The sequence below is a fragment of the Littorina saxatilis genome, linkage group LG9, assembly GCF_037325665.1.
Source record: "Littorina saxatilis isolate snail1 linkage group LG9, US_GU_Lsax_2.0, whole genome shotgun sequence".
NCBI lineage: Eukaryota > Metazoa > Mollusca > Gastropoda > Littorinimorpha > Littorinidae > Littorina > Littorina saxatilis.
The window spans coordinates 65568316-65596156 of NC_090253.1; the positions used below are offsets into that span (position 1 = coordinate 65568316).

The 27841-nt window shown below is 42.2% G+C and overlaps 2 protein-coding genes and 2 long non-coding RNA genes across 4 annotated transcripts in view; 3 read left to right on the forward strand and 1 right to left on the reverse strand.

The window, feature by feature from the left end:
• LOC138976836 (uncharacterized) overlaps positions 1-27712 on the forward strand; it is a 53907-nt gene extending 26195 nt beyond the window's left edge. The window contains exon 2 of the long non-coding RNA XR_011459168.1: positions 26306-27712. This is a non-coding gene — a long non-coding RNA (uncharacterized lncRNA). The remainder of the gene's footprint in view (positions 1-26305) is intronic.
• LOC138976831 (intraflagellar transport protein 20 homolog) lies at positions 2742-5891 on the reverse strand. Its single transcript, XM_070349728.1, has 4 exons — positions 5731-5891; positions 5501-5586; positions 4778-4881; positions 2742-2981 (listed from the first exon to the last, which is right to left on the reverse strand). The coding sequence occupies exons 1-4, from the start codon at positions 5855-5857 to the stop codon at positions 2900-2902; spliced, it is 399 nt and encodes a 132-aa protein (XP_070205829.1). The 5' UTR covers positions 5858-5891; the 3' UTR covers positions 2742-2899.
• LOC138976827 (BTB/POZ domain-containing adapter for CUL3-mediated RhoA degradation protein 3-like) lies at positions 6072-27712 on the forward strand. The gene is made up of 6 exons (XM_070349723.1): positions 6072-6512; positions 17290-17440; positions 18621-18726; positions 19974-20026; positions 20601-20799; positions 22369-27712. The coding sequence occupies exons 1-6, from the start codon at positions 6293-6295 to the stop codon at positions 22549-22551; spliced, it is 912 nt and encodes a 303-aa protein (XP_070205824.1). The 5' UTR covers positions 6072-6292; the 3' UTR covers positions 22552-27712.
• Positions 8845-11026, forward strand: LOC138976834 (uncharacterized). Its single transcript, XR_011459166.1, has 2 exons — positions 8845-9213; positions 9580-11026. It is a non-coding gene; the product is annotated as an uncharacterized lncRNA (long non-coding RNA).
• Positions 27713-27841: the final 129 nt, after the last annotated feature.

Here is a 27841-nt window from a genome sequence, read left to right on the forward strand (position 1 = left end):
CCACTCGCCACAGGCATGAGCAAGATCGGTCGCCCACTTGCCACAGGCATGAGCAAGATCGGTCGCCCACTCGCCACAGGCATGAGTAAGATCGGTCGCCCACTCGCCACAGGCATGAGCAAGATCGGTCGTCCACTCGCCACAGGCATGAGCAAGATCGGTCGCCCACTCGCCACAGGCATGAGCAAGATCGGTCGCCCACTCGCCACAGGCATGAGCAAGATCGGTCGCCCACTCGCCACAGGCATGAGCAAGATCGGTCGCCCACTCGCCACAGGCCACCAGAAATGAGTGTGGGCGAGTAGAAAGTCTTATAATGATCGCCCGCTTGGCCAGTGTAAATTTTGGGTCTGTGGTATTATTTTCCGAGCGACGATTGTCTGTTGTGAAGCACGTTGTTATCTACGATTGCTAAAATTAGATGTGATCGGAGCTCCAGTTCCAGCTGATCGGGAAATTCTCTTTAGTGACCATGAACCAATCAGAATGACCGTATGATTTCAGGGTTATCAGGACTTTTCGTTGACGCGATTTTAACCAATCAGAATTGTTGACACAGCACGTGTGTCTCAGAAGCCCAGACACATCTGAAGCTGTGAACATGTAGAAATACTTGGACAACTGCCAGCCCCCAAAAGTATGACTCCGGACAGAGGAAGCGTTCCTTCCAGGCAGACTATACAAAATCTGACTGGTGAGCAGAGAGACTGGCTAAACTATGATTGGGCAAAAAATGTCATGTTGTGTACTGCTTGCGAAAAGCACGCCGCTTCTGAGGAGAGAAAGGGACCATTCGTTGTTGGTACGGACAAATTTAAGCTGGAAAACGTACGTGCACACGAAACATCAAACCCGCACGGTTGGCCTTGTGGTAAGGCGTCCGCCCCGTGATCGGGAGGTTGTGGGTTCGAACCCCGGCCAGGTCATACCTAAGACTTTAAAATTGGCAATCTAGTGGCTGCTCCGCCTGGCGTCTGGCATTATGGGGTTAGTGCCAGGACTGGTTGGTCCGGTGTCAGAATAATGTGACTGGGTGAGACACGAAGCCTTGTGCTGCGACTTCTGTCTTGTGTGTGGCGCACGTTATATGTCAAAGCAGCACCACCCTGATATGGCCCTTTGTGGTCGGCTGGGCGTTGAGCAAACAAACAAACAAACGAAACATCAAAGTCTCACCAACAAAACACCAAACAAAAAGGTCGAAGACACCGAGGGGGGACACGCTATGCACCGGCTAACGCAAGACCAGCGTGCTCGTGTCGCTCAACTGATGCGACCTGTACAGGCGCTTGCAAAGACCTGCTCGCCTTTCACCACGTTTGAATGGATGGAATCGTTTTGTTTTTTGGAAACTCATTTTTGTGGGCGAGTGAATTTGTTTGTGGGCTAGTCAATTTTGAATTTCACTAGCCCACAAGCCGAGTGAAAATTCTGGAACTTGCTCATGCCTGTGTACTGATAACGGGTTATAACAGAAAGTCCCCCAATTAAGGTTATGCCGAGTGGTTTGAAACAAGATTGTGGATGAGCCTTCACAAATACTCATAAACAAGTGAAATAAAGATTTGAGGTAAAAAACCAAACAATTGCTTACATTAAATGACTGCACCATAACCTTAGTAGCAAGGCTGATGGGGTCTATGTCGACCAAAAGAGTGGGATTCCCTGTAGGTGGAGTTCCTGGAGGGGGATTCCCTGTATACAGGAAATACCACAGGATTTAGTTCCTGTAGCGTATCGCTGAAAGTCACGTGATGCTTGGCGACATCGGTAGAATTTGATGATTTTCAATCTTTGTTGATATTTCTTAGAAATTCGAGTATGGTTTGCAAGTTTTATTGAAAAACTCCACCCTGTGGGATTCCCTGTATACACACACACACGCACATGCACACACATACAGGGAATCCCACTCTTTTGGTCGACATAGACCCCATCAGCAGTAGCAAGTGATTACAAACAAGAGGCGAAGCCTTCAAGGCTCACGTAAGAAATCGACAAACAGTAACACAAATTCAATCACTCCGTCACACATACACACACACAGTACACACACACACACACACACACACAGAAAGAGCATAGGTGAAACTGTGCAAGAAAGCGAGACACTAGATCTAGATCTGTCTGTCTGCATGTAGCCTACTTACATGGACACGACTGCCAAATAGTCTCGGCCCGCTCAAAATAACAATCACCGAGACTTTCAGTAATTCCATCGCGTGACGTCTAACCCTCGTACGTCATAATGTGACGTCAATGTAATATGACGTCTTCAAATGTTAAAGTTTCTACCACAGACATACACACATACATACGCACGCACGCACAGACAGACAAAAGTTAGCATCGCATAGGCTACACTTACGTGAGCCAAAAACTAAGTCTTCCTGGAAGTAAGTGTTCCAAAATGCATACCACATGTTTAATGGAGTGAGTTATGCAGAACACTCGCCTGAGAGAATGACAAGCATTCAAATGAACATTTGAGGATAAAAGTCGCTTGTTCATTTTAATGCTTGTTATTCTCTCAGGAGACAGGTTCTGCATAACTCTCACTTACTCTTTCACCCATGTGCTATGCATTTTGGAGCACTTATTCCCCTTAGTTTATCAGATCTCCAAACAGCGCTCTGACCCGTTTGTTTAACATTCTTCCTGTGACTGGTCTGAACCACAAAGCAGAGCGTGTCGCTCTCATGAAACACTTCTATTTTGAAATCCCACGCAAACAACAAGAACAGATTCTCAAAAGATTAATTTATTCGAAAACACAAAATGTACAACAATGATCCATCAACAGTCAAACTAAACAGTCATGCATGCTATGTATCAAAAGTAAAATATGGACGGCATAGATTTTTGAGCGATGTGGTATTTTGCTGCGAAAAGGGAGATTTTATTTCTGAGAAATGAGCTGCTCCAGGAATTCATTCTGTTCGCCCTCTTCCTTCTGTAGGGCGTCATACTGTATCCGCAACCTGCAATATTTAAAGGTTGGAGTTATTTTTGTTTGTCACTGATATAAAAAAAAACTCCACTTCAAAGAATGGACAGGTAGAGTAGTTCACTGCTGAGGTAGAAGAAAAGAGCCAGATCAGCACAAAGATTTTAAGAATAAAATGCAATCAAAACGCCCTAGGCCAAGTACACAAACAAACAAGTCGCGTAAGGCGAAATAACAACATTTAGTCAAGCTGTCGAACTCACAGAATGAAACTGAACGCAATGCTTTTTTCACTCGTAGTTTCGTCAGTCCACCGCTCATGGCAAAGGCAGTGAAATAGATAAGCCATGCAGAATCAATATGAAGCTTATATAGCGCGTATTCCGTGGGTACAGTTCTAAGCGCTTGTCGAAGAGTTGTCAACACAGGACTAACAAAGAAACTAACATCTTCAGACGGACACGAACCCTATCACACACTAGCAAACCCTGGTAAACATACAACAAACAACAATGTACACATCAATAGCTAGGTCCAAACAAAATAATATTAAGCACAACGAAAACACCTCTCACAGAGCACAGCACAAGAATGTCTTTTGGGGCACAACACATCACGTCGAACATGAAAGTCGCAGCCAGCTACGGGAAGAACTGAGTCTTCAACCTACTCTTGAACGCGTCAAGAGAGGGGCTCTGGCGAAGCTCAAGCGGCAGGGAGTTCCAGAATAGTGCGGTAGGTAGTGGTCGCGCCAAGCAGGATAACACGCTTTTCTGTATGTATTCTTTTTAGCTTACTGAGTTTGTTTTTAATCTAAACATATCATATCTATATGTTTTTGGAATCAGGGACCAACAAGGAATAAGATGAAATTGTTTTTAAATCGATTTCGGAAAATTAATTATAATCATAATTTTTATATTTTGAATTTTCAGAGCTTGTTTGTAATCAAAATATAACATATGTATATGTTTTTGGAATCAGAAAATGACGAAGTATAAGATGAAGTTGTTTTTGGATCGTTTAATAAAAAAATAATATTAATTACAATTTTCAGATTTTGAATGACCAAACTCATTCATTAGTTTTTAAGCCACCAAGCTGAAATGCAATAACAAAGTCCGGCCTTCGTCGAAGATTGCTTTACCAAAATTTCAATCAATTCGATTGAAAAATGAGGGTGTGACAGTGCCTCAACTTTTACAAAAAGCCGGATATGACGTCATCAACGGTATTTATTGAAAAAATGAAAAAACGTCCGGGGATATCATTCCCAGGAACTCTCATGTCAAATTTCATAAAGATCGGTCCAGTAGTTTAGTCTGAATTGCTCTACACACACACACGCACAGACAGACACACACATACACCACACCCTCGTCTCGATTCCCCCTCTATGTTAAAACATTTAGTCAAAACTTGACTAAATGTAACAAAAAGCCTGTCTATATCAGGACAGCAATTCGTCAGATCCAAAAAGAATGCGTCATTGACTGAAAACCAAGGCCGGAGAACAACACTGGGCCTGGTAGCTCAGTTGGTAGAGCACTGGACTTGATCCCTTATCACAGCTTGAAATGCAGGCTGGGACTGATCTCGGTCAACTTTATGTGATAACTCACAGATGGTATCTAAGTCCCACACCCATGGTAAGTGTAAGGCTTTTGTCATTCCACCAGAAGCGCAGAAGACTGATTACACCCAAAACACCTGTACACCTGCTAGCTTTCCACTGGGAAGACGCAACCGATATCTTCTAGCAAACCCGGATCTCCTACCAATTGGACAACAAAGCATGAAATGAAATGATATGTGGCAGGGAATACAAACCTCTCTAGCTGCATGCGTTTCTCTGTGATGACTGCCTGCAACTGTTGCTGCTGTGCTTCCCTTTGCTTGGCGATGGACTTGAGCAAGTTGCGCGCACCAATGGCCTGTGAAATTGAAAAACAATCAAAGCACATCACCACATGTAGTTTACACGACATCACTGCAACAAATGGTTTGGTCTTCTCAGAGGCGTAACATGCAATAATGCCTGTATACTTCATTTTGGCCTTTAAAAGTATAGTAGGATGTGCGTCACAGAAATATCCTTATTAAAATATTATCATCATCATCATCAAAATCAAAACTAAAGAAATAATGCTTAGAAGATAGACTAGTAACTTAGAGTTAGAGGCTGAGACAAAAAGAAAGACAAGAAACACATACAAGGGTTGACACCAGAATCCAGTGTGGAGTAAATTATGCATATCTGTCAAGACAGGCTCTATATATGTATATATGCATAATGCAATGAAGGAAGACTTTTGGCTGGTCCTCATTGTGTTCTTTCCAGTTTTATCGCAGGTGCCAAAGTAATTACGTTTTCTACAACTTTCAACAGATTTCTCCTCTTGCATATATATCCGAAATATATATTTTGTACAGAATAATTGAGAGAACTCCAAGATTGTATCAAATACTATTTGAAATAGACATGCACACACACATGACATAGTGGAAGGGTATCTCTAATCATTAACAAATGTGTCTGTCAAAACCACCAACCTTCATTTTCTCCTTTTCAACCTCCTTGGCAACATTGTCCACCATCTCGATGAAAGTCCCAACAATCTTTTGAAACTCTCCGATTTCTGAAAAAGATAGGAACTTCATGATAATCACAGCATGAATGAACAACATCAGGTGGACTTGTTCAATGTTTTATCTCTCACTCTCAGTATATAATGTAGCAGTACATCAATCGTGTTTCAATAAAGAATAAGAATTCGACTCACTGTCCACGAAGTCTTTACATTCTTCTTTTAATTCCCTCGTCTGTTGTGCGACTTCTGGTTCTAACACTCGAATCTTATTTAGTTCATCGAAGTGCAGGCCAGCTTTCGCAAGCGCTTCGTCCGCCATGTTGTTGAATGTTGGTATGCGAAGGGAATAAAGCTATTCGTAAGATATTTTCGTATACACTTGCAAAAATACATACAAAATCAAAATGTTTGTTCCCCATCGGTTAACAATACAATTAGAATAACTGAAACGAAATGGAGTTCTATTTATTTTGATTACAAATTAATATTGTCGAAAATATTAGTGCTCCGCTCTGAATGATCAAGAGCCGATAGCTAAAATTAGCAGCATAGTCTAGGAATGACGTCAAGAGAAAATCGCCGTATAAATTACTTATGTCGGGACGCAGTTTATTTTTAGGTAGTTAGTCTTTGAAGGCCGGCAGTTGACAGGTGCACACGGAAGGTTTAAAGAGCGGAGACGGCCCTGTGAGTAGCTGTGTGTTTCCTGAAGCGAGTGAGCCACAGGGAGGGGTGAGAAACGTTCTGACTTTTCATGGTGGACAGGTCGCCAACGTCTGCTGGCCCTGCGACCGATTCTGTCATCATGTCTGGAGAGTCGCACAAGACGGTAATCAAAGGCAACACGTCCAAGTACGTGAAGCTGAATGTCGGCGGAGCTCTGCACTACACGACCATCAGCACGCTGATCAAACACGACACCATGCTGCGAGCCATGTTCAGTGGCCGTATGGAGGTGCTCACTGATAGTGATGGTAAGAAATGATAGTTGATAATGATACTGAGTATGGCCATGTTCGTGCTTGAATGATGATTCATGTTTCCCGTATGTCTCTTTGTCATCCTAAGCCTAGTCATCTTTTTTCTCAGCCCCACCCTACTAATACTATGGCAGAAAAGTCAGGTGTTTTGTTCTTGCTCTATGTAGAAAGCAGGAACTACAACGACTGTGATCATGTAATGAAAATTGAAATTGAAAGAATAATAATCTTGTGGAAACCTTGCAAGAACTAAACGTAATCCTCTCAGAATATATTTAGTAGAAGTCGGTATACTTAATAGCTCTCCGCCTGCTATGATACTTAAGCACGCTGCCAAATCTTCTACCACCAACTGCCACCATACAGCCCATCAGTATCACCACAGCCGGTGTCACCAAACTCCTTCAAAACATCAAACCCAACAAAGCCTCTGGTCCCGACAACATCCCCAACATCGTCCTTAAGACCCTAGCCCACCACATAGCACCATCCCTGTCTGTCATCTACCAGCTCTCATTAGATTCTTTGCGTCTCCCACAAGATTGGCTCAGTGCCAACGTCGCGTGCGCGTTCAAGAAAGGCGACCGTCACTGCCCAGCCAACTACCGCCCCATTTCACTCACGTCTGTCCCCTGTAAGATGCTGGAGCACATCATTAGCCGCCACATATGGCATTCCGTTTGTCAAATAATTATTTGGATACTTTTTCATGTTTTTTTCACCAGTTTTAGCTAAATAATCATTATTTAGAAACTCATGTGCTAAATAAGTAATTGTTTATAAACAATGTAAAACAATTCTAAATAATTTTTTGTTTACGTAAACAATTCATTATTTACCTAAACAATTCATTGTTTACGTAAATAATTCATTGTTTACGTAAATAATGATTTATTTACGTAAACAATATATTATTTAGACTTATATTACATTGTTTATAAAGAATCAGCAATGTTGCTAAATAAATCATTATTTACGTAAACAATGAATTATTTACGTAAACAATGAATTGTTTAGCCAACACATTTTCCATTATTTAGGGGTTTCTAGGATTCGCTTCTGAACTAAGTTTTATGTCTTTCAGTGATTACTATAATTGAATACAAGGTCTCTCCACACACTCTTATCTTAAAATAGCTGTTGTTTGGATATTATTTTATTTATTTTACAAGCCGAGTACGAAAATAACTGATCTCATACACAGTCAACGGTCAAGGTCAATTAAGGTGTTTCCCTGCCGGGAGTGTTTAGTGTTTGCATTTTCTTGCTTGAAGTTGTTGAAACACAGTTTTTTCCCCCTTATGTTCTCTGTTCTGTTTATGTCCCAACAACATGCCTGTCTTTCCATTTCTCTTCCTTTCATCGTTTCATTTCAAAGAGAAAAGTAACAAGTCGCGTAAGGCGAAAATACAATATTTAGTCAAGTAGCTGTCGAACTCACAGAATGAAACTGAACGCAATGCCATTTTTCAGCAAGACCGTATACTCGTAGCATCGTCAGGCCACCGCTCATGGCAAAGGCAGTGAAATTGACAAGAAGAGCGGGGTAGTAGTTGCGCTAAGAAGGATAGCACGCTTTTCTGTACCTCTCTTTGTTTTAACTTTCTGAGCGTGTTTTTAATCGAAACATATCATATCTATATGTTTTTGGAATCAGGAACCGACAAGGAATAAGATGAAAGTGTTTTTAAATTGATTTGGACAATTTAATTTTGATAATAATTTTTATATATTTAATTTTCAGAGCTTGTTTTTAATCCGAATATAACATATTTATATGTTTTTGGAATCAGCAAATGATGGAGAATAAGATAAACGTAAATTTGGATCGTTTTATACATTTTTATTTTTTTTTACAATTTTCAGATTTTTAATGACCAAAGTCATTAATTAATTTTTAAGCCACCAAGCTGAAATGCAATACCGAAGTCCGGGCTTCGTCGAAGATTACTTGACCAAAATTTCAACCAATTTGGTTGAAAAATGAGGGCGTGACAGTGCCGCCTCAACTTTCACGAAAAGCCGGATATGACGTCATCAAAGACATTTATCAAAAAAATGAAAAAAACGTTCGGGGATTTCATACCCAGGAACTCTCATGTCAAATTTCATAAAGATCGGTCCAGTAGTTTAGTCTGAATCGCTCTACACACACACACAGACACACACACACACACACGCACACACGCACATACACCACGACCCTCGTTTCGATTCCCCCTCGATGTTAAAATATTTAGTCAAAACTTGACTAAATATAAAAACAGCTGTGAACCGTTGAAAAACGGGAAACAATGCCTCCGACGCGTTCCGAGAAGAATCTGGAGTGACTTCCCTTGCCTCATGCACAGGCCTCATGCAAAACATTGCGATCGGGCGAGAAGCGAAAATATTCTGAGCGATTGTTACCAGAGGAGAGGCGGCGATACCACCAGAAGATTTTGGAGATTGACGGGAATGATCCGTATGACATTCTCAACCAGGTGCTGGTCAGCAAATCCGGACGATCTGCCAGAGCTGAGTTACATCAACATCGTAAATTATTTTGTGCTTGGCAAGAGTGCATACAGATAGATACGTATATATGTGAGCAGCTGAAAAGCTTACAACAGTTTTGATTCCTACCGACTTTTTGTCTCTGGCTGGGTGAGGGATGTCAAGTGCTACAGCCCAGAACTCTGTCATTTCTGCAAAGGTAAGAATGTGCTTTCAGTTTATAATGAATGAACGTGAGTGTTCTCTGTCTTGTGTTGCTGATATCACAAGTTGCAGTTCAGGATATTGTGTTGAGGCTTTGTCTTTGATATATTCTTCGCTTCAGTTTGTATTCTGGACTACGACAAAAGCTGTAGATAGTCTTGAATATATTTATATTTTGAAATAGCTTGCAAAATATTATATAAATTTATAATGAGCTTCATGTTCATATTCAGTTAAAAATCTGTTGTTTACTTTTCATTGTTAAGGTTATTGTAAAGCACGTTATGTGCGTCTTAGAGTTATATTCATTCGATTGACCTAGCTGAATGCTGATTTGTGCGACCTTCAATTTATTTTTCAGATTCTTCATTCACAACGCCTTAATGAACCAGCACTTTCTCCTTGGATCATCGCCACTTCTGATGGCAACATACTGGCAGCACACTGTACCTGCATGGCCGGAGTTGGAGAAACCTGCACACACGTCCCTTCACCTTCAAGGAGTCAGCTGTTGAGTGTGCTGTGGCAGACCGCCATTTCTGTTTGGAATCTAACAGTGAGGGGATGCTTTGTCTGCGCAAAGACCACCCATACTTTAGTCAAGTACAGTGCCAGATTGTTATGACCAGTTCCTCCTACTGCGATTTCATGGTGTGGACTACTGTGGATAAAGTTATTGTCCGAGTATTGCCTGACTGTGATTTTTGGGCAATGTGTGTGGAGAAAGCTTTGAAAGTGTTCAGACTCGCAGTTCTTCCAGAGCTAGTTGGAAACTGGCTGGACAGAGAAGCTGAGCCTCTACAAGCAGTGGATGTGAACCAGGAGCAGCTGCAAACACCAGCCGTGAAACGCAGCAAGAAACAGTGACAATGCCAGACTCGCTTGCTCATGTGTGTGGGAAAACAAACATCATGTATGACTGTACACATAGAAAGTGGCAGTAGTAAAGTTGTAGAGAGGGAGAGAATACATCGAACGCAGAAGAAGAAGAAGAAGAGAGGGAGAGAAAAGAGAGCATGTAATGTTTTAAATCACAGTTCACACTCACAGAGAAGTCATCAATTGTTCCATTCTTGTTTCATTTTATTCTTAAAGTAAAATCATGCACAGATGTAGACATGTATACATTTTGTTTAGGATCACCGACCACAATACAAAATCAAGTGCTACAAGTATAAATTATGATGCATACAGGACCTTATTTTGTGATTGTTTTACATCCACTGCTGTGAATAACAAAGAATCATGAGCAGTTTGATTATCAACTTATTCAGCCAGGTATATTGTTCATTCTCCTTGTTCAATGTTTCCAGTGACACGGATTGGCTGCTTGATTTAGGGAACAAATAAGAGTGTGTGGTCCAGCGTAGTTCTGCATCAGTACAGTCAAGTAATACAGTGTTTAAATTGGCAGTGGAACTGAAAGTTAGTTTCTATTATCAAGTAGTTCTGTTTTGATGACAACAAAATTGAACACATTTATTTCTGCAAAAAAGCGCACAGGTCTTTGATCATAATGAATAGTTAATGACTCACATACCCACAGTATGTTATTTCAATTTTGAACATTTAGTGAAAGTGTTCTCTTCACTTTGGCTTCATACCTGCAATACTGGTAGTGGTATGTTCAGTGTTGCTTGCAGTTGCATGTTATTGGTAGTTTAAATGTGTGCTCGCATTTCAAGTGTAGGCCATTTAATTTTTCAATGCTCCTTATCTTGTTTCCTGTGTAGAGCTATTTTGAGGTTAATCAGCATAATTCAACCTTTGTCAGTTGTGTCAATACATGTCACATTTATGCAAAATGATTTCATGTTAAAGTATGTACAGTCGAACACGCTTAAGACGAATCACTGGGGATCGGAAAAAAAGTTCGTCTTAACCAAAATTCGTATTAAGAAAATTGATCGATTTTTTTTTATTTTTTTTATTTTTTTTTAAGTCTTGTACATTTTATGGTGTTTCAATTTGTTTCTTTCGCAACTTTCATGCTGCTTCACGTTTAGACAATAAAGTGACATATTCAGGTACATGTTCATGTGTGTCTCATGTTGAGTGATGATTGTTGAGTTTGAGTGAGAGTGAGCACACAGATGTTTCATCCAGTTGTTACGTTTTTGGTCACACACACGCGCACACACTGACACTGTCCACATTCGCGGTGTTCCTATCATTTGTCCGGAATCACTTACCTTGGCGACGGGTAGCAAACCTTGGCCAATTTAGTTTTTTGTTTTTTTGTTGCAACATGATGTTCAAATCCAAATCGAAAGCACTGACTGACTGATAAACTATCGCGAACCGGCGAACGCAAACGTTGAGAGTGTGGTTTCCCTTGTCCAAGGGAAACCACTCTGGCATCTATATTTTTTGGCATTGGCTTCCGTTCGATGTTTCGTTTTTGGTATTCGCGAAGGAAATAAACGTCAGTCAGTCATTCATGTTCAGTGTCTGAGCTATCAATCACTTTGATTCTAAATTTGAAATTGTTTTGTGAGTACAGTGTAATCAGTTTAACTTTATTCAGTGATCGGTTGAGCAATGGTTCAAGCAGTCGACGCAAGGGAAGACTTTGACACATGTATTCAAACTTCTCAAATTCCCATGATATGTCGATCTCGGGACGAGTTTAAAGATTTCGTCATAAGCGTGAGTAAATTACAGACATTATGCATGCTTGGGAATCCAAAAAGTGCTCGTTATAAGCGTAAATTCGTTATAAAGAATTCGTTTTAAGCATTTTTTTTAAGCATGAAGAAAGAGGTATTCAGTTGGGAACTTAAAACTAATTCGTTATAAGTCAAAATTCGTAACTAGCGTGTTCGTTTTAAGTGGGTTCGACTGTATGTGTGTCTGTGTGTGTGTGTGTGTGTGTGGGGGTGTGTGTGTGTGTGTGTGTGTGTGTGTGTGTGTGTGTGTGTGTGTGTGATAGAAAGAGTGAAATCTGCTCTTGAATTGGAAGGAAATAGCAGCAGGTCAGATCATATACACATGTATATATTCAAATTCAAGATTCCATCCAGTGAAAACATGATAACAGAAAAACTGTTGCTACTGCTCATGTGAGACACCTGAATCAGATACAATACACCACAGTTTAATTAACACATTCTTTAAACAATGCCTTCATCTTCAAATTCAAGATTCCGTCGTCCAGTGAAAACATAACAGAAAGACTATTGCTACTGCGAGACATCAGAATCAGATACAATACACCACAGTTTAATTAACATATTCTCTAGTCTAAACAATGCCTTCAGTTCACTAGGCTGTGTTTATGCAGCGTCACAGCAAGAATCACATGATACCAGTGCAAACATTGACAAGCCCAGATGATACAGTGACTATTTTGTCCAGTGTTACCACTTCTTCCTCTTCCCTTGCAAACAAAAGATCAGTCAGAATATCAGAGTTCAGAATTTTGTACTTTCCACAAAGAATACCGATAACTCGTTCAACATAAATTCTCAGATTAGCTAGTTTGCGTGTTGACTATCTCATAAGCTGTAAGCTGACTCTTCCCTCTTGTAAAGGCAGGGATTTTCACTTGTGCACCTCTCATAGCCACTAGTTCATTAATGTCAAATCCCCTGTCGGCCAAAATCACATCATTTTGTACAATATTGTCTAGATACCCACTATTTGCAGTGATGTGCTTGTCACTTGAAAGCCCACCCCACCCTTTAGAAATAAAAGAATTATGGCCTTGAGGTGTAATTGATATTAGGTATTTAATTGTATTGTTGTGCTTGTAGTTTGACCAGGTGAGTGCACTAAGTAGCATCAACACTGGAGGGTCTCTCAATGAATATATTTCAAAACAGTCAATAATGGACACTACTCTGCATCTTGAACACACACGGCCAGTACATGTACTGTGCAACTGACCTTGCCACGGAACGATCCAAGGGGGGCAATCTCAGTCATCTCAAAGAGGGAAATCCAAACGCAATCCGCTTTGTTCGATTTTACGGGCTTGGACGATAGAGAAAAATAAGAAAAGCAAAAGCTGGAGTCCAGTCTGGACGAAACTGCTATCAAGAACGCAGAATTAATTTCTTCTGAGTTTTTTTTTAGCCGTAAGCGCCATGTTTAACTGCTGTTCACAATGCGGCCGCAGTGAAACCAACAAAGGGGCCTCACTATGGAAGAGTTTCCTGCTCCGATAAACATGGTGCTTACGGCTAAAAAAAAACTCAGAAAAAGCAATTCTGCGTTCTTGATAGCAGTTTCGTCCAGACTGGACTCCAGCTTTTGCTTTTCTTATTTTTCTCTATCGTCCAAGCCCATAAAATCGAACAAAGCGGATTGCGTTTGGATTTCCCTCTTTGAGATGACTGAGATTGCCCCCCTTGGATCGTTCCGTGCCAAGGCCAGTTACACGGTACTGGCCGTGTGTGTTCAAGATGACTACTCTGTTCCATGGATAGGGAAGGAATTGTGGCGGTAGACTTGTCTTTATACTTCGCCTGTCTGTCCAGAAAACAAGTGGCTGCAGTCTGTGGTACATGATATGCACAGTGTCGTGAAAAACTTTGCTGGCAGTTGTTCTTGACACAGAAAAGATGTATGCCAGGTGTTGCAGAGGTGTGTTAAGGCGTATATATGCATGAATGAGAGCTTGAAACTGTGTCAGTGCTCTGCGCGAGTGTGTTGGCAAATGCCATGCAAGAAAATCAAATAATGTAACAAGTGTGAAGAAATTAGAAATCCCCAAAAAATATCGTACAGTATCGTCATTGTCCCTCAAAGAATCAAGTGTCATTTTTTTTCTTGGCAAGTTCGTCTTTAAGTTCCCGAGTTTCTAGCACCAGCCTGTTTAGTTCATCCCGTTGCTGCTTTTCTTCATCTTTAGAAATCCAGGCAAAATTGTCATAGGTTTCAGTCTGGCAGTAAGTACCGCCACAGTCACCTCTCTCGGGAAGAGGAGCAGCCAGTTCTGCTGTATCCGAAGTACCTTCACTTTCGCCATCAACAGCATCCTCTGCTAAATTAGGGTGAGAAGGAGTTGACTCACTCCCCACAAGCTTCTTCCTCTCCTTGAGTCTCTGGTACTGTCCTTGTTGGGCTGTCAGGCTGTGTCCCTGCACCATACCCAAGTTTCAAAGTAGGTGTTTACTTCCCACAGATGGTTGCCCTGCAGAAAAAATCAAAGGCAAATGTATTGTAAATTATGGATTGGGAGTTATTTTAAAAATAAGTCACCCAAACAAAATGAATGAGTAAATCTAGACACAGATCTACCCTTTAAAACTGAACTATAAAGTTGTATCAACAATGACCATTTAGTGTTCAAATAAATTCTGATTATCAAATCCAAGTATTTCACACCTTCTCACAAGTCATGGTTTTGGGCAACCATGATAAGTTGTTATACTGAGAGTAAGTGTAAGACTGACTCACTCAGTCATAGACTGCACTCGGTGCAGGACTGACCGACTGTCTGCACACTACCATCACAACACAGCTTGCATAAAACACAGACTAACCAAGGCAGGTGAACAAAAGCATGAGTACTTACCATTGACAAAATTGTCAGAGCACACGTATCTCCTAGCTGTTGATTCAAAGTTGAAATTCTTCAGCTGAAGCTGTGCCAACCATTCTCGCCCGCGTCGTGCAGTCAAATCCCTTGTCTCTTTGCCCTTTCCGTTGACAACAAATGGAACAGAAAAGAATCTTCTGTCCCTATCTCTATCTTGTCTGTTATGGCAATGTTTAACACTACAACTAGAGACCATGTCGATAAATGCGGAAGATTCAGAGTGCAGATTTCGCGTGTTGCCTTCTCGCGAGTTCCGCCGGAATGCCAGAGGCAAGGCCGGACAACTCTGCACACGACTGTGTGACGTCATCGCGTCAGAGCTCATACCAAGTTGTGTTGTGTTGTGTAACCTACAGATAAAAAAAAAGTGTAATCATGCAGTAAGAGAAATGGAAAGAGAAAGTTTTTGTTGAGACAGAACAGAAAACTTAGGACGGAAAACTTTTTTTCAACAACTTCAAGGGAGAGAATGCAAACACTAAACACTCCCGGTTATGACCTTGACCTTTTGTTTGTTTTCGCATTCAGTTCTTTTCGTACGGCAATTTCAGCTTGTAAAATAAACAAATTTACGAACATTTTCTGATAAATAATGTTTGGAGATACCTTGTATTGAATTATAGTATATACACAAAGAAAAAAAAATGAAGCTTAGAAGTCAATTCTTGATTCCCCTAAATAATGAAAACTGCTTTCCCTAAACAATTCATTGTTTACGTAAATAATTCATTGTTTACGTAAATAATGATTTATTTAGCAACATTGCTGATTCTTTATAAACAATGTAATATAAGTCTAAATAATATATTGTTTACGTAAATAAATCATTATTTACGTAAACAATGAATTATTTACGTAAACAATGAATTGTTTAGGTAAATAATGAATTGTTTACGTAAACAAAAAAATATTTAGAATTGTTTTACATTGTTTATAAACAATTACTTATTTAGCACATGAGCTTCTAAATAATGATTATTTAGCTAAAACTAGTGAAAAAAAACATGAAAAAGTATCCAAATAATTATTTGACAAACGGAATGCCATAGCCACATCCTATCCCACCTTGAAACCAACAACATTCTGACAAATCTAAATCATGGCTTCCGATCCGGCTATTCCACAGAGACCCAGCTCCTGACAACAACAGAAGACCTGCTATCCTCATACGACCGGGGGCGCCAAGTCGACATGGCCATCTTGGATTTTTCCAAAGCCTTCGATACGGTACCCCATGATCGTCTCCTCCACAAACTCAACAGCTACGGAATCTCCGGCTCCATACTCGCCTGGCTCCAGACCTTCCTCACCCAACGTACCATGCAGGTAGTTGTGGAAGGCACGATCTCCGCCCCAACCACTGTCGACTCTGGAGTCCCGCAAGGCACCGTGTTAGGGCCTCTTCTCTTCCTTTGCCACATCAACGACCTCCCGGATGCAGTCAAGTCCCAAGTGCGCCTCTTCGCAGATGACTGCCTCCTCTACAGGGAGATCGTTGACTTCAGCGACCACATCGCCCTCCAGGAAGACCTGAAGAGCCTTGAATCCTGGGCAGAGAGATGGGGCATGCGCTTCAACACTACAAAATGCTACGTCATGACTCTAGCACGGAAAACCCCTTCCTCCTACCTCTATTCCCTAGACAGCACCATCCTCAAGAGTGTACCCACGAACCCCTACCTTGGCATTCAGTTCTCGAACGACCTGAAGTGGTCCACCCACATCAACTACATCGCTAAGAAAGCTAACAGCACCCTCGGATTCCTCCGCCGCAACCTGCGCCACTGCCCATCAAACTGCAGGCACAACGCCTACCTTGCCCTCATCCGCCCTCTTCTTGAGTATGGTGCCACCATCTGGGACCCATACCTTAAGCAGGACGTCGAGAGATTGGAGCGCATACAGCGGAACGCATCCCGCTTCATCTCTGGTGACTACAGAATCACGACTCCTGGCTTCGTCACTGGGCTCCTACACAAGCTCCAACTACCAACCCTCCAGGAACGTCGCGAACACCTGCGTCTAACCTCCTTCTACAAAGTGGCTGAGGGGCTGGTGACAAGTTCCTGACCCCTCAAAAACCAGGACGCCTCATTCGTCCACGTCAATCTTCCAGAGACTTTAGCACCTCGAATCCAGTAGACAACTACATCAGGAACAATAGCAGATGCTTCACTGTGCCACGCTGTAACACTGAGCAATACAGACATTCGTTTTTCCCAAAGACTGTAGTGGCCTGGAACCAATCAGATGAAGAAACTGTAACCTCGGCATCGACCGAGAGCTTCAAGTCGGCGCTGGCAGTAGCCAGACGACGATAAAGAACTAGCTGCGCACCCCCCACTCCGCTGCAACAATGCCAGACATCTGGATGACTTGTTCTACAAGTGCAGCGTAACAGACAGATACAGAGAAATAGTTCTCCAGCATAAATGTTACTCAGTGTTTGAAAGTAAAACACACGAATCACCTAGGTCGGCAAAGCCAGTTTTATTTCTAAAGAATTAACCAATGTTTTTGTTGCAGGATGGATTCTAATCGACCGATGTGGAAAGCACTTCGGTTCCATTCTAAATTTCCTGCGCGATGGCAAGCTTCCCCTGCCAGAAAACCGACGCGAGCTGCTGGAACTGCAGCAAGAGGCCAAGTATTACCTGGTGCAAGACCTCGGTGCCATGTAAGTAAAGCTGCCATACACCTGGCCTCATTTGCATAAACACAGTGATACCTCTGTTCGAAGACCTCCTGAAATCTTCGACATCTAAGTCTATGAAGAGAGGGACTCAAGACATTATAGTGATGAAGAAACAGTCTGAGAAAATTATTATTGATATTATATATTAAGGTCTTATAAATAATAGTAGAGGGAGTCTTAAATGGTAGGGTCTTAAGAGAGAGGTTCGGCAGTACAAGACAAGCTGCTGAATACCACACACAGGCCTGGGAACCCATACGATTTCGCCGTATTTTGTACGCATGATTGTCTAAAATACGATCAGTACGGTCAGTGAAAAAAAAATACGACGAGAAAAATTCTTTGACAACTTGTCTTCGCAAGCGCATCCCGCAGCTGATCCGGTATTTTGACACATGATTACAGTTTCTGTCAGTAAAAATTAAAAGAAGCATTTGTTTTAAATGTATTGCTAAACTTAATGGACGCGCGTAAAGCATGTTTCAATCGTGGATGTTGAAATGCTGTGTGGAGTACGCTCATTTTTCTGAAAATACACCAAGTTTCTTTGAGAATACTTCCAAGTGCAAAACAGGGGTTCCCAATTCTGCATACACTATGATACAGAAGGGTATTTAATCCTGGCTTAACCACACTACACAGGCCCTAAACATCACAGCTGGGTACTGTTACATGTACTACTTTGTCTATACCACTGCTTCTAGTTCTAATGTGCATTTACGTGAGATTGTTTGACTATGTTGTGGATCCCTCGCATACATTAGCAAGATCTAGATGTTGCACTTTACGGGAACGTGTACGGGTAACGTCATCAAATCAAGTTTTTACGTCACGCGTTTGCCAAGATCTGCAGTCTTGGTGGGAGCAAAACAACGCATGCGTTGGGAACATTTGAGAAAAAAGCGAGTCACGGTTGACGCAATCATCTACACGTACACGTACAGGTCTTTGCTTCACGTTCGATCATCTAGAACACTGTCTTGTCATGCATTAGACACTTAGTTTGGGTTATAAACTTCATTGGTCATTACAGTCACAGGTACTTGTCATTTTTTCTCTTACTATTGAAATCAAAAAGAGCCCTCAGGTCACTATTTACTTTGTTGGAACATTGATTTGTTAATTTCATACATGCTATTTACCTACTATCTAATCTATGCAGGATCGAACAAGCACTGAAGGTCCGAGAGGAGCTGGATCCTGTGTGCAAAGTACCGCTCATCACCTCCTCCAGAGAAGAGCAACAGCTGGTGGCCAGCACGCAGAAGGTGGGTGTTCCTGCACACACAAATAGGTCTTTGTGCAATACGCAGGGTGTGTACCAACACTTGTACAGTGTGCAATACACAGGGTGTGCACCAACACTTGTACAGTGTGCAATACACAGGGTGTGCACCAACACTTGTACAGTGTGCAATACGCAGGGTGTGTACCAACACTTGTACAGTGTGCAATACACAGGGTGTGTACCAACACTTGTACAGTGTGCAATACACAGGGTGTGTACCAACACTTGTACAGTGTGCAATACACAGGGTGTGTACCAACACTTGTACAGTGTGCAATACACAGGGTGTGTACCAACACTTGTACAGTGTGCAATACGCAGGGTGTGTACCAACACTTGTACAGTGTGCAATACACAGGGTGTGTACCAACACTTGTACAGTGTGCAATACACAGGGTGTGTACCAACACTTGTACAGTGTGCAATACACAGGGTGTGTACCAACACTTGTACAGTGTGCAATACACAGGGTGTGTACCAACACTTGTACAGTGTGCAATACGCAGGGTGTGTACCAACACTTGTACAGTGTGCAATACACAGGGTGTGTACCAACACTTGTACAGTGTGCAATACACAGGGTGTGTACCAACACTTGTACAGTGTGCAATACGCAGGGTGTGTACCAACACTTGTACAGTGTGCAATACACAGGGTGTGTACCAACACTTGTACAGTGTGCAATACGCAGGGTGTGCACCAACTTTTAAGTCCTCCCAAAATCTGAAGAAACCGGGTCTTAAAAAGGAGGGAGTCTTAAAATGGAGGTAAATTTAAAGATGTTATGAATACAAATTGTGTTAAACAAGGTCTTAAAAGGAAGGGGTTTTAAAAGGCGGGTTGCACTGTACTGAAGAAAAGCATGAACTGTTTGTCTAGCTCCAACCTTCAACTTTTCATTACAAATTCATAGCTTCCAAAATAGACATTTTCTGGAAATAAGTGTCAGGAATTGTATGCGCTGTTGTGCACTTGACAGTGAAAAAACAACTATGCGCTGGTACTGACCAGAGAAGACGAGCGATCAAGGCGTCACTGTGAACAAATTGCTCTATTCTGTGCGCTGGTACTGACCAGAGAAGACGAGCGATCACTGTGAACAAATCACTCTATTCTGTGCGCTGGTACTGACCAGAGAAGACAAGCGATCAAGGCGATCACTGTGAACAAATCGCTCTATTCTGTATGTAATGCTTTTGTTTAACACTGCCAATGTTTTCTTTGCAGCCGGTGGTCAAACTCCTTTGCAACAGACACAACAACAAGTATTCCTACACAAGGTGAGCTCGTTTGTCCCACTGTTCAAGATTATTATTGTGTTTGTATGTGTTAATAAAAACTTGCAAATGAAAGCAGAGCAAATAAAAATGTTAAAAAAGCATTATCTCCATTGAAGTTTCATGACGTATTGCGTGATGACGTCAAGGTGAACTGCCATCTTTTGTAACATTTTGCTTAGTTCTTCTGTTTTGCTCTGAGAGTGAGAGACAGTATTTGTTCTTGTTTCTCAGTTTTGCTCTGAGAGTGAGAGACAGTATTTGTTCTTGTTCTTCTGTAGCTACTCAGCTTTGTGTTGTGCTTTCCAATGTCTTAGTAGGATCTCCCTTGTAGGATCTCCCTTGTAGGATCTCTCAAATTCTGAGAAAATCAGGTCTTACAAAAAGAAGGAGGTTATGAACAGGAAATCTTGAAGCTCTATGTCTGAAAGGGGGGGGGGGGGGGGGGGGGGTGTCCTAAAATTGATGTTCCACTGGACTTGTTGAAAAGAGGATATACACTGAAAGTCTTAGACATTGAGTTGTTTATGCAGTTGGTGTCTTAGAACAGAGGTTTCACTGTATTTTTTCTTTGCAGTAATTCAGACGACAACCTGCTGAAGAACATTGAGCTGTTTGACAAGTTATCTCTGCGGTTCCACGGCCGAGTCCTCTTCATCAAAGATGTGATTGGGAGCAACGAGATCTGCTGCTGGTCGTTCTACGGACATGGCGCCAAAATCTCAGAAGTCTGCTGCACGTCCATTGTGTACGGCACCGACAAGAAACACACAAAGGTGAGTGTAAACGGTACAGATTTCTGTGACTTGACTTTTTGCTTGAGTGACCTCCCTTGCTTCTCAATTTTTGAATAATTTTACCAACTGCTTTTTCAAATTTTAAAAATTATTGCTCCAGTGTCTTCAGCTTAAAATGTATTACGGTGTGAGAGAAGAATGTTGGTTTATTCTCTATTTGATATGTCAGAAGCTGAAGCAGGGTCTTGAAACATGTTGTTTTTATCTGGAAAGAACTCAGTACAAGCCAACTTCAAACACTCCGTGTCAGTTGCCACACTTTGTGCGACACTCAGTCATATTAACATGTTTGACCACACATTACATGTTTATCCACAATGCCTTGAAGACATTACTTACAGATGTTGTGCTACTTGGCTGTATAACTGTCCTGTTGTGCGTCTGTGTTTCTCTCCCCAAGGGTTGAGTTTCCAGAGGCCAGGATATTTGCTATATAACTGGGACCCGCTGCCAAACTGCTGAAGACTGGGGACTTCATGGCAGCAACCGATCTGACCGCCATAAATATCGAACGCAGAAGAAGAAGAAGAAGCTATGTAACTGTGTCTGTGTTTCTCTCCCCAAAGGTTAAGTTCCGAGAATTCAGGATATTTGCTATATAACTGTTCTGATGTGTCTGTGTGTTACTTCTCCAAAGGTTTGAGTTCCCAAAGGCCAGGATATTTGCTATATAACTGTTCTGATGTGTCTGTGTTTCTCTCCCCAAAGGTTAAGTTCCGAGAATTCAGGATATTTGCTATATAACTGTTCTGATGTGTCTGTGTTTCTCTCCCCAAAGGTTGAGTTCCCGGAGGCCAGAATATTTGCTATATAACTGTTCTGATGTGTCTGTGTTTCTCTCCCCAAAGGTTGAGTTCCCAGAGGCCAGGATATTTGCTATATAACTGTTCTGATGTGTCTGTGTTTCTCTCCCCAAAGGTTGAGTTCCCAGAGGCCAGGATATTTGCTATATAACTGTTCTGATGTGTCTGTGTTTCTCTCCCCAAAGGTTGAGTTCCCAGAGGCCAGGGTATTTGCTATATAACTGTTCTGATGTGTCTGTGTTTCTCTCCCCAAAGGTTAAGTTCCGAGAATTCAGGATATTTGCTATATAACTGTTCTGATGTGTCTGTGTTTCTCTCCCCAAAGGTTGAGTTCCCAGAGGCCAGGATATTTGCTATATAACTGTTCTGATGTGTCTGTGTTTCTCTCCCCAAAGGTTGAGTTCCCAGAGGCCAGGATATTTGCTATATAACTGTTCTGATGTGTCTGTGTTTCTCTCCCCAAAGGTTGAGTTCCCAAAGGCCAGGATATTTGCTATATAACTGTTCTGATGTGTCTGTGTTTCTCTCCCCAAAGGTTAAGTTCCGAGAATTCAGGATATTTGCTATATAACTGTTCTGATGTGTCTGTGTTTCTCTCCCCAAAGGTTAAGTTCCGAGAATTCAGGATATTTGCTATATAACTGTTCTGATGTGTCTGTGTTTCTCTCCCCAAAGGTTAAGTTCCGAGAATTCAGGATATTTGCTATATAACTGTTCTGATGTGTCTGTGTTTCTCTCCCCAAAGGTTGAGTTCCCGGAGGCCAGAATATTTGAGGAGACGCTGAACGTGTTGCTGTACGAACACCGCGGGAAGGGACCTGATGCGGAGTTGATGCAGGCTACCAGGGGGGCCAGGGACGGGGCGCAGGGCTACAACAGCGACGAGGATGTGGAGGATAAGCTGGACAGAGCCATGCGCAGAAAGTGACCGGCAAAGTCTGACATTGTATGTAACAGGGACAAGGATGTGTGGTAAAACTGTGGGCGCGATTTGCCAAATCGGATGTTTGTGACACTGTGCATGAACAAGAATGCTTGGTAAAGCTGTAGGAGCCATTTGCCAAAATTTGATGTTGTGACACTGTGCATGAACATGAATGCTGGATACAGCTGTAGTTGTATCTGATGTTGTCTGTGACAGTGCATGAACAAGAATATTTCACACAGCTGTGGGGGTGATTTGTGAAGTCGGGAGTCCTCCATGGGACAATGTTGGCTCAAGATGTTTAGTACAACAGACGGACCGATTTGCAAAATGTGGGCATTGTCTGTGACGCCGGTGCATGAATAAGAACGTTTGACACGGCGGCGTGGGCGGATGGCAATGCTGTCAGACTGCGCTCAGACTGCGCTCAAACAGGAAATTTGCATGCCGTGAAGACTGTCTCCTTGATGCCGAATTTTCAGCGAAAAGGAAGCTGGGAGCAGCATGGACTGATTACTGTATTAATCAAAGTAACTTATGTGATGCGTTGATTTGAATGTGGAGGGTGAAGTATCATGTTTAGTGAGTCGTTCCGTCATGGGAATGACAGCTGACTTGTGCATGAAGACGGGCATTGATTACCAGAAGCATGTTACACAAGCAAGTACTTAAGAGTATATGATGTGTTTTGAGAAGAAAATTACTCAGTGAAATGTAAAAAAAAACTGGCTTGAGCAGAAAAAACTAGGTGTGTTAATTAACTGAATGGAATGACAGTGTACAAACTAACACGTGCAGCGCTTCATCGGAACGTGACGCATGCTTAGACCAAAGAAAGCAAATAGCAGCAATATGTGCAGCAGGAATGTTTTCAGAACTGAAGATGACACATTTCAATTGGAGTGTCGGTATTGCCAGAGATACTGTCAATTGGAGTGTCGGTATTGCCAGAGATACTGTCAATTGGAGTGTCGGTATTGCCAGAGATACTGTCAATTGGAGTGTCGGTATTGCCAGAGATACTGTCAATTGGAGTGTCGGTATTGCCAGAGATACTGTCAATTGGAGTGTCGGTATTGCCAGAGATACTGTCAATTGGAGTGTCGGTATTGCCAGAGATACTGTCAATTGGAGTGTCGGTATTGCCAGAGATACTGTCAATTGGAGTGTCGGTATTGCCAGAGATACTGTCAATTGGAGTGTCGGTATTGCCAGAGATACTGTCAATTGGAGTGTCGGTATTGCCAGAGATACTGTCAATTGGAGTGTTGGTATTGCCAGAGATACTGTCAATTGGAGTGTCGGTATTGCCAGAGATACTGTCAATTGGAGTGTCGGTATTGCCAGAGATACTGTCAATTGGAGTGTCGGTATTGCCAGAGATACTGTCAATTGGAGTGTCGGTATTGCCAGAGATACTGTCAATTGGAGTGTCGGTATTGCCAGAGATACTGTCAATTGGAGTGTCGGTATTGCCAGAGATACTGTCAAGTGGAGTGTCGGTATTGCCAGAGATACTGTCAATTGGAGTGTCGGTATTGCCAGAGATACTGTCAATTGGAGTGTCGGTATTGCCAGAGATACTGTCAATTGGAGTGTCGGTATTGCCAGAGATACTGTCAATTGGAGTGTCGGTATTGCCAGAGATACTGTCAATTGGAGTGTCGGTATTGCCAGAGATACTGTCAATTGGAGTGTTGGTATTGCATGTACCAGAGATACTGTCAAAGGGATGTTGCTCACTCTTTCCTTGGCCTTATCATGGAGTTTGAAGCCGGACACATCGTCCTAACAGGACATCAGACTTTTCCAAAAGTGGTATAAAGAATTTGGCTGGACAAGCTTGGGCCTTGTTGCGACATGCTGCCAGCATATTCTGTCTTTCGTGGCTGGACAAGCTTGGGCCTTGTTGCGACATGCTGCCAGCATATTCTGTCTTTTGTGGCTGAACAAGCTTGGGCCTTGTTGCGACATGCTGCCAGCATATTCTGTCTTTCGTGGCTGGACAAGCTTGGGCCTTGTTGCGACATGCTGCCAGCATATTCTGTCTTTTGTGGCTGAACAAGCTTGGGCCTTGTTGCGACATGCTGCCAGCATATTCTGTCTTTTGTGGCTGGACAAGCTTGGGCCTTGTTGCGACATGCTGCCAGCATATTCTGTCTTTCGTGGCTGGACAAGCTTGGGCCTTGTTGCGACATGCTGCCAGCATATTCTGTCTTTCGTGGCTGGACAAGCTTGGGCCTTGTTGCGACATGCTGCCAGCATATTCTGTCTTTTGTGGCTGAACAAGCTTGGGCCTTGTTGCGACATGCTGCCAGCATATTCTGTCTTTCGTGGCTGAACAAGCTTGGGCCTTGTTGCGACATGCTGCCAGCATATTCTGTCTTTCGTGGCTGAACAAGCTTGGGCCTTGTTGCGACATGCTGCCAGCATATTCTGTCTTTCGTGGCTGAACAAGCTTGGGCCTTGTTGCGACATGCTGCCAGCATATTCTGTCTTTCGCGGCTGGACAAGCTTGGGCCTTGTTGCGACATGCTGCCAGCATATTCTGTCTTTTGTGGCTGAACAAGCTTGGGCCTTGTTGCGACATGCTGCCAGCATATTCTGTCTTTCGTGGCTGGACAAGCTTGGGCCTTGTTGCGACATGCTGCCAGCATATTCTGTCTTTCGTGGCTGAACAAGCTTGGGCCTTGTTGCGACATGCTGCCAGCATATTCTGTCTTTCGCGGCTGGACAAGCTTGGGCCTTGTTGCGACATGCTGCCAGCATATTCTGTCTTTCGCGGCTGGACAAGCTTGGGCCTTGTTGCGACATGCTGCCAGCATATTCTGTCTTTCGTGGCTGAACAAGCTTGGGCCTTGTTGCGACATGCTGCCAGCATATTCTGTCTTTCGTGGCTGCACTCTGTGATTCAGACGGCTGAAGAACTTTTCCAATGAGGTGAATTACTAGGTGTGCCGACAGCTTGACTGTAAGGCCGGAGTGAGCTATCTCCCTCTGACTGTATCTCTGGTGTTGCTCACTGAAACTAAAGAGAACATTTGGTTGTGAGTTAGTCGCCCATTTGTTAAACATGGGTGACACAATGCTTTACCTGTGCAAAAGTTGTGCAGTTGTTGTGATGTAGTTGCGCTCAAGCAAATTTCTCTGCCGCGGTTAACTACCACATTTGAATTGAAAGCAGACCGCTCAACTGAGGACATTGAAATATGGCGTTAAGTAAGATACCACCGCTCATTTCTGCTCGTACCATTGATGAGCAGCATAAACTGCACTTGTATAAAAAATGTGTACGGTTATCAGAAACTACGCTGAATTCTTCATCCATCATGGTGTTATAATGAGGTTAGTTATTGGAACTTTTAAATTTTAATCATAGGCGAAATGAAACATTGACTACTGAGTCAAGCTAGCTGTCTTTGATGGGACAAACAAACAAATACTGATGGGACAGACAAACAAACTGATGGGATAACCGCGATTTGGGTGGCCGAGTGGTAAACGCACTTGCCTTAGAAGCAAGAGGTTGCGAGTTCGACCCTGGGTCAGGGCGTTAGCAATTTTCTCCCCCCTTTCCTAACCTAGGTGGTGGGTTCAAGTGCTAGTCTTTTGGATGAGACGAAAAACCGAGGTCCCTTCGTGTACACTACATTGGGGTGTGCATGTTAAAGATCCCACGATTGACAAAAGGGTCTTTCCTGGCAAAATTGTATAGGCATAGATAAAAATGTCCACCAAATACCCGTATGACTTAAAGGTGAATGCTCGCCCTAATAGGCTTGAGGTTTGCTGGCCGATGTGAATGCGTGATATATTGTGTAAAAAATTCCATCTCACACGGCATAAATAAATCCCTGCGCCTTGAATCCCTGGTTGAGATATGTGCGCGATATAAGTTGCATAAAATAAAAAAATGAATAAAATAAATAACCAACAGAAAATGGACTTGGCTCAATTTGGAGTCCTTTCTTCACAAGATGGAGAGTCCATAATCTCAATTTTATTTGTTTGTCCGTCCAATTCTAAGACTGCAAGGGCGACATGCTAGTTCACATTTTGTTTTGTCTAATAAATGTTCCAATAAATCCGTGTAATCATGGCATGATAGAAGTCAGCAAAGGTTTTATCATTTTTGATTTTTTAACAGTCGCAGATTATCTGTTTCGGATATCAGAATTTCTTGAAGTTGTCAAAAAAAGTCGATAAATATAAGCGTTAGTGAGCGTCATAGCTAAGTATAAACTGGCCCTAAATCAATGATTTCTGCTAATTTATGATCAAATGTTGTGCTCATAGTGCGGATGTTGTGCTGCTCTTCAGACACAGGTGTTTACGTGCTCAATGTGGGATTGTGATAATGCAAGTACAATGTATGTTGCGCATGATTGGCTGTTTTGCAATATTCTAGTTCATTGTGACTCAGAGTGTGTTAACAAATATAATTATAAACATGTATTCATGTGTGACTGTTGGCACAGCAAAAGAAAAAGACCACACACACACAGAATTGATTATTGAAAAAGGTTGACCAGCACACAGTACAATAAGAATAAGGGGTTACAAGTGTGATTGTGAGTGAAAGAGAGAGAGAGAGAAACTACATTTATTTATTTTGTCATATTTAAAAGAGAAGTGTGGCTGTGCCAGCCATATCGTATCAGTCATGATTAAAAGACATATTTATTGGCAGGTGTAGCCCAGTTTCAAGTCCCACAATACCTTTAGGGAAGAGCAAGTCCTAATTGATTGTATACAGACATACATGTTGGTAGTTGAAGGTGATTAGGGGTGCATAGAGGGAGACCTGAAGAGGATGGATGGGACATAAAATGGTCAAAAATGAAATCACAGTCTACGGTGTGTCTTTCTTTCAAACACTAGCTCTTTAGTAAAAGTAATTGCTCTGCAGCTTTAACCACAGGTGGGGGGGGGGGGGGTGGACTCCTCTTTCTGTGAGGGCTGATGGTGATACTGTTGCAGTCGGTGCTTTTGTACTGTGTGTGTGAGTTTCCTAAAACGGAAACATGTTAAGGAATACTCTTTCATGCATCGAAAATGACTCATTCAATGGTAGTCAGCAAATTTAACACAAGATTGGAAGCATTATTTATGTTCAGACCCTATATATGAATATTTCATGAAAAATACACAAACTGCCAATGTATTCTTTAAATTTGTGTTCTTTGTTGAATGAGAATGTATTTAAAGTGTAAATGAGATTTGGCATTTTTTTCTCACAGGATCACACACAAAAACAACTGTAAACTCGCACACACACATAACATTTGTCTTG